The 7560-nt window shown below is 42.8% G+C and overlaps 1 protein-coding gene and 1 non-coding gene across 2 annotated transcripts; both read left to right on the forward strand.

Moving 5' to 3' along the window:
• Window positions 1-929: 929 nt before the first annotated feature.
• LOC120004332 lies at window positions 930-1036 on the forward strand. The gene has a single exon (XR_005469501.1). It is a non-coding gene; the product is annotated as a small nucleolar RNA R71 (small nucleolar RNA).
• A 4228-nt stretch (window positions 1037-5264) lies between these two features.
• LOC119996767 lies at window positions 5265-6803 on the forward strand. The gene is made up of 2 exons (XM_038843538.1): window positions 5265-5487; window positions 5614-6803. The coding sequence occupies exons 1-2, from the start codon at window positions 5265-5267 to the stop codon at window positions 6801-6803; spliced, it is 1413 nt and encodes a 470-aa protein (XP_038699466.1).
• Window positions 6804-7560: the final 757 nt, after the last annotated feature.

The raw sequence follows: 7560 nt of genomic DNA on the forward strand, positions 1-7560 counted from the left end.
GCACTTTTGGAATATACTCTTCTACTTCCGGCTTTTCTTTCTCAACATGAGGTATTTTGAAAACACTTGGCTCCACCACTATAGGCTCATCATGATTCTCACCTTCAAGCTTTTTATACTCAATCTTGTTATCCACATTTTTCCCACTTCGCAAAACAGTAATAGCATTAGCATCCTCATACTGTTTAGGATTTACCTCAGGTTGACTCGGCAGCTTTCCTGGCTGTCTTTCACTCAAGGCATTTGCAAGTTGTCCTACTTGCATTTCAAGCTTTGCGATGGACTGAGTATTACTGGAAACAGTTTGTTGCAACTGAGACATTGAATTGCTCATCTCTGCTTGGGAATGCTGCATTGTGACTTGTGATTGAGCAAGTTGGGTGATAAGGTCCTCCATAGCAGACTTCTTTGCATCTTGAGAATGTGGTCCTTGTCGTGGAGCTTGCCAAGGTCTGGGCCCTTGATTGAAATTCTGGGATGAAGCATAGGAGAAATTTGGGTGATTCTTCCATCCTGGGTTATATGTGTGAGAAAATGGATCATTCTGCTGCCTATGAAAAGGTTGAACTGCATTAACTTCAGCTTCAGGAAATGTCCCACTTCTAGAACATACATGAGTAGGATGATCGGTGCCTCCACAAATGCCACAAGGCTCCAAATTTCTGCTCAGCAAAGTTACTACCGCATCCAATTTCCTAGCCACAGATGCCATCTCTGAATTTGAAGCACTAGCCTCATAAACCATGTGTCTAGGAGCATCAAGATCACGATTATCCCATTGTGAGGAATTTGCTACCACAGTCTCAATAATTTCATTGGCTTCAGTCGGTTCCTTAGCCATAATATTTCCTCCAGCAGCTGCATCTAACCTATGGCGGCATTCATCAGCCAGATGTTGGTAAAAGTATGATATAATCTGCCATGGCAAGAATTGATGATGTGGGCAACCAATCAATAAAGTTTTATATCGCTCCCAAGCCTTAAAAAGTGGTTCTCCCTTGTTCTGCCTGAAATGGAAAATCTGATCCCTGAGCCTCTGTGTCCTTGACTGAGTATAGAACTTCTGAATAAACTTAGCAGAAAGTTGATCCCAAGAAGTGATAGAATTTGGTGGCAGAGTCTTGAACCAGATCTTAGCACTTTCCTTAAGAGAAAAAGGAAATAGCTTCAACCGTATGAACTCTTCAGATATGCCTTGAATTTTTTGAGTGCCACAAATCTCCAGAAAATTATCAATGTGATCACTAGCATCTTGATTTTCCGCTCCTGAGAATGATGGGAGCATGTTAATCACATGACATTTAAGCTCATAAGATAGATTTGGCGGAATGATTGGTAATACGATGCAAGATTGTCTAGTAGAGAATTGTGGCATAGAGTAGTCCATGATGGTAACAGGAGCATTTGCATTGTTGGCATTGTTGCCAACTTCCTCACGATTTTCAGCCATGCTCTCCTGTTCAGAATGTTCTCCCAAAATGTTGTCACTAGATGAACTAGAGCTGGATATAGGAGGAGAGATAGAACGAGTGGAAGATTTCTCCTCAAGAAAATCCTTGTCTCTCTTGTTCCTTCGTGCACGTTCCAAGTCTAGATCAACAGGAAGAATTTCTGTATCTTGAGAACGCCTTCCTTGCATGAACTACAAACAAGAAAGAAAAGTATAAGGATCACTAATTATCAAGTAAGAAAGAGCTAAACTAAGTATGTAAGTATCTATGTATATAAACAAGAATGGATCAAATATAAGCAACCGTCCCCGGCAACGGCGCCATAAACTTGTTGGGTCTAAATTAACCTTACTAGCAAGTGTACTAGTCGGCGACTACAGCACAATGATAAGCAAGGGTCGAATCCACAGGGACGGTGTTATGTTTAATCCAAATGTATATTTGTATGTATATATGGACAATGCAATCAAAAGTAAAATTCAACTCAAGATTGTTTGGTTTGGTAATTCAACTAAAACAAGCAAAGAGCAAAGTGTTTTTGGTATTTTCTTAGAATTAGGATGCAACTAATGCAAATGAGATGATTTAACAAATATGAGATGAACACCAAGGCTTTGGAATCCCCCTTGGGAAATGACTTGCAATGACACAAATTCACACACATATTTGCTAATTCGGGCATAACGAATCCGTACCTAAGTCGGTTTTAGCGCACTTAAGCCAAGTCTCCCTAAAATCGATTACTAGCCATCTTATTGGTCTAGGTCGGATATTCCTAAATACATTCTAGCCATCTTATTGGTCTAAACATGCATAGGAATTCATGGAGTTCTATGGAGATTAGAATTCATACAAATTGTCACCTAATTAAAGGGAGACACATTCATAATCAAGTGTTTCAAGAAGCATAATCTACTTGACATATTATTGTCTAAGCAAATTCTCCAAACAATTTCATCCAAAAACCTAAAGTGTTGGCCAAACACCACAAGCATGAAGAAATTGCAATCAAACATAGAAACACAAGATTTATACCCAAATCAACTCATATATATGTAAATCAAGTCATAAACAAAGTCATCAAACCCAAGGCTTCATCCTAGCCTTGGCACAAGAGATTTAGTTACACATAATGAGAGAAAAACACAAAAGGAGAGATGAGAAAATCATGAATAAACCCAATTAGTTGAGTAGATCCAAGTTGAGCTGAAGAATCTCTCCTCCTAGCTCCAAGAATCGCCTTCCCCCTCTGGTTTCGCTCCCCAGAAAATCAGTTCTAGGTTAAAAAGTGTCGTGCGGCTCGGCAAGTTCGCGAATTAAAACATCCCAAAAAACTGTCTTGTGCGCCTAGGCGCGTTGTATTCACGCCTAGGCGCACCACTCCTAGGCGCACGCCTAGGCGCAATCCTAGGCGTGCACAACTTCAAATTCACGCCCCAACTCGCTGGACTGGGCGTGCACAAATATTGCGCCTAGGCGTGGAATGATTCCAAAATCTCCATACGACGTCCGATTTGCACGATTTTAGCGTCTACGGAAAGCTTGAGATGTCTAGTTTCCAATGCCTTTTATTTCGCTTGATTCCGATAACGTGACAAAAAGTTATAAGTATTTGAACACACGAAGGTCGGTGGACATTTTCTTCAGTTCAGCCCTTTTTTCATCGCTTTTCATCCAAACCGCAATCAACCTATCAAAAAATACAAATCAAAACATAAATACACTCATTATTTATTTAAATGAAGCTTAAGAGGGGGAGATTCCTACCAAAAACAATAGGTATTATCACACCTATCAGGGGCTGATTTAGCTCTTAAGTTAAGGAGATAGAATATCAACTAATTAGGTAACTAAATAACAAAATGATTGAATTGGGATATGCAAGAGATAATTACGGATTATCTCTATCAGTACATGTGTTGGTCGAATTCAGTCAAGATTATCTTAATGATCAATGTGAAAGCAACCTTGTACCAGAAATATTCTACTATTTCTGCAGCCTATATATAATGCTACTTTACATTGTTTCATCACCTCCGATCCTCCAAAGTTTGGTATCCCAAAATTCCATATATCCTAGCCTTCAATTATATATATATATTGCCTCCTAGTGTTGCTTTAGAAAGTTAAGATAAATAGCAAATACTCCTGTAGGTGCCAAAAATGGTATGGCCCCACATGGTCACATAACGACAAGACAAGCTGGACTGTCTAGGTCCACAGATTAACTATCACAGTTAGGCCCAAACTTAAAAGCCTATCTTTGGGTCCATATACAATCTTTACATCATTGCTAAGTGATATAAACAATATTCTGACACCAAAACTGTCATATTTTCTGACACTTATCTACAGGATCTTTATAGCTTTACAGACTGGTCACTTTATTATGATCCTTCCTTAGCATGATGGAACTAGGTGTCAAGACATCCGCAGGTATTGGCGACTGGGTACAGTCGCCAGAACAGAGTAATGGCGACGCCACATATGAGCGCCATTACTCGGACTACCTCACTCATAAAGCAGTCCTTATCAGTCTAATCTACAGCCGATATTTGTATGTGTGACTGGCTCACATCCTTAGGTATGACTTTCTTTCATATACGTATCTATTCATTAAATACCGCCTACAATTCTTCCATACTTTCATCGACACCTGTCTTAATTATGACACATTGTTGCTTTATCGCTTACCCTGACACAACCAGGATAGTAGACTTTTTATACACTTCTTTCATACAAATGGGTCCAATGGTATAACTGGAGTGTACACACAATTCCCGAGGTCGATCCTTGTTCTCTATAAATACCCCCCTCTTTTCATATGCTGGGGATCGATCATTTTGGGACAAAAACAAACTAGACAATACAAAAACACTTTCTACCAACTCTACATAATACCCATTCAGACAAAAACACTTAAGAGATAGCTGGTCTTCCATCTCCGACAAGTACTAACTTGATCGTCGGAGCCTCCACGACCGGCACCCCCCAAGCCGGTTAAGGAGCTTTCACGGTTTGCCTTGTTGTGAAACTTGCAGGATCCAAAGCTGCAAACGGACCCCACAGGAAGAAAAGTTGACCTTTCAACGATTGTAGAAATCTGCTCCTACAATTTGGTGCGCCAGATAGAGGGCCTTTTGCAAGTATTTGACCGAAAAGATTTCACGACAACTTCTCATTATGGCTGATACCAGTGAGGTCACTAACAACCAGCTATTGGAACTCATGCAAGCCATGAGAGAAGACATGTCAAAGAACAAACAGCAAACGGATGCGCGGTTAGAATCAATGTCAGTCGATAACGCATCACTCCGCGAAGAGGTTTCGCAGCTGAGAAGCCAAAGCACTTCCCAAGGCCATGATCCCACTTCAGTCCGAATTCCACATTTTCCTCTTCTTGAACAAACACCACCTCCTAAAGACCCTTTGCCTTATCCTTTGAGTGCCCAATTTGTTCCCGGGAATACCCCCGGGGGATATGATACTTCCACTTCACGGGGTAAGGGTCCTGCGACAGAAGAAATTCAGCAAAATGTTAACAGGGATGCCCCTGTAGATTTGATCGGTTCTCCAAGAAGTAGGCTCCCACAGCCACCACATTTTCCTGCTGCACCTTTCGCGGGACCCACTATCGCTTCAGTCGCCCAAGCGGCGATGGCCAAGTAGATCATCGAACTGCGGGGAGATATAGATAAATTGACTAAAGCACCTCCTGCTTTGGCCAAAATTAATGCCAATTGCTATACGGGGTCACCATTTGTGGACAATATATACCAAACGGATCTGCCGCACAGGTTCAACGTCCCGAGCATGAAGTTATATAACGGGACTGATGACCCTGAGGATCACGTGGCTCACTACAAGTTAAAGATGGGTGCTATCGCCATATCGTACGGCATGCACGAGACGTGCATGTGCAAAGGTTTCGGATCGACTCTTACCGGTCCGGCTCTGCGTTGGTACATCAACTTACCTAACGGCAGTATTGCTTCTTTCGAGAAGCTAATCGAGACGTTCATGGTGCAATTCTCGAGTAGTCGGAAGATTCATAAGTGCTCTGATGATTTATACCGACTGCCCTAACGAGTGGGAGAATCCCTCCGTGACTTCCTGTCAAGATTCAATACGGAGAAAGTATCTATACCCTATTGTGACCCAGGAACAACTATTCAAGCGCTCCGGAGTTGTTTACTCCCAGATAGGGAGTTTTATGAAGAACTCACAAAATGTGATGTTAGGAGTTACGAAGAAGCTCTAATGAAAGCTACCGTATTTGTTCGCTGGGAGGAGGATGCGAGGAGAAAGCCAGTTAATCCTCCTAAGGAAGAGAAACGAGAGGACCAACGTCCTAGGAAAGATCAATCCACCTTTGGCGAGCCTAGTAACTGGCGCTCCCGCAAGTCTGGAGCATCAGATTATGCAAAAAACTGTCCAGAGTACCCTCTTAAGATACACCAAGTCGAGGCTGTACAAGTCTTGAAGAAGATGGGCAGCGAGGTGAAGTGGCCGCCTAAGAAAGAGGCTGAAGGATGGAAAGACCCCAAGAAGTGGTGTGACTTTCATCAGGACATTGGCCACACTACTCCTGATTGCAGAGGCCTTAGATACGAAGTGGATTACCTGTTGAAAAGAGGTCACCTCAGAGAGTTGCTCTCTGAGCGCGGTAGAGCAATCTGGGAAAAGAGGAAAGTCGATGACCCAGAAGCATTGCCACCGCCGCCACCAGTTACTCAAACTTACTGTGTGATTTCTGGGGGATCAGAGATCAGTGGATTGTCCCACACCTCTGCCAAGAAGCACGAGAAGGAAGCAGCAAACCCCGCTGCTAGAATGGCACGATCCCTGGGAACTTTCACTAACCAGGTGATGGTCTTCACGGACGATGAAGCTACCCAACTGTTACACTCGCACCAGGATGCTCTGGTGCTCACACTTCAGGTTGCAAACATTAACCTGAAGCGAATTTTAATTGACAACGGGAGTTCCGCCAACGTGTTGTTCTTGGCTGCCTACAAAGGAATGGGTCTAGATGAGACCTTGATATTACGGAAGTCAACGACTCTTATCGGGTTCAATGGTGAGGTGAGCCATTCGGCGGGAGAAGTTGTGTTATCCATCTATGCTCCAGGGTTGAACAAGCAGACTCGATTTTCCATCGTAGATTCACCTTCTGCTTATAATGCTATTTTAGGACGACCTTGGTTGCACGCGATACGGGCCGTACCTTCCACATATCATCAAATCCTGCGCTATCCTACCAATAATGGCGTTAAGGAGATTTTGGGAGATCAACACTCTTCTAGGAGTTGTTATAAAACCACCATGAGGAGCAAGGGAGAATCTTCATAGCAGCTACAGAACCAGGCACCCGGTCTGGAGCCAGATGAGCCAGGAATGGAGAGGCTTGACGAAGTGCAGATCCATCCTGACTTTCCAGATCATAAAGCCTTGATTGGAGCGCAGCTGCCTGTTCATCTACGACAGAGACTGATCCAGTTCTTGTCACAGCATCATGATTGTTTTGCTTGGAGCTATGCAGATATGACTGGGATAGACCCTGATGTTGTGATGCATCAGCTCCAGGTTAATCCTGAGTATCCTCCTGTCAAGCAGAAGCGGAGGAAGTTTGCTCCTGAACGGAATTTAGTGATTAATGAAGAAGTTCAGAAGCTGCTAGATAATGGATCTGTAGTGGAGGTACAGTACCCTGACTGGTTAGCCAACGTTGTGGTTGTAAAGAAAAAGAATGGCAAGTGGAGAGTCTGTATTGATTTTACGGATTTGAATAAAGCTTGCCCGAAAGATCCCTTTCCGCTGCCGCACATAGACATGAAGGTTGATGCAACAGCTGGCCACGAATTGTTGAGCTTTATGGATGCTTTTTCGGGGTACAATCAGATTTTAATGCATCCAGGAGATCAGGAGAAAACAGCTTTCATAACAGATAGAGGAATTTAGGGGACACCATGGAAGTGTATATTGACGATATGCTGGTAAAATCCTTAGTTGCCGATCAATATCTTGAGCACCTTCAGCAAGCTTTTGATTTGCTGATTAAGTATAATATGAAGTTGAATCCTGCCAAGTGTTCCTTTGGAGTGGCATC

This window comes from Tripterygium wilfordii, chromosome 1, assembly GCF_013401445.1.
Source record: "Tripterygium wilfordii isolate XIE 37 chromosome 1, ASM1340144v1, whole genome shotgun sequence".
NCBI lineage: Eukaryota > Viridiplantae > Streptophyta > Magnoliopsida > Celastrales > Celastraceae > Tripterygium > Tripterygium wilfordii.

Coding starts and splice junctions, on each gene's coding strand:
- LOC119996767 (XM_038843538.1), top strand. CDS start 5,265: ATGAAGTTATATAACGGGACTGATGACCCTGAGGATCACGTGGCTCAC. Junction 5,488..5,613: donor GTTCATGGTGCAATTCTCGA/GTAGTCGGAAGA, acceptor ATTGTGACCCAG/GAACAACTATTCAAGCGCTC.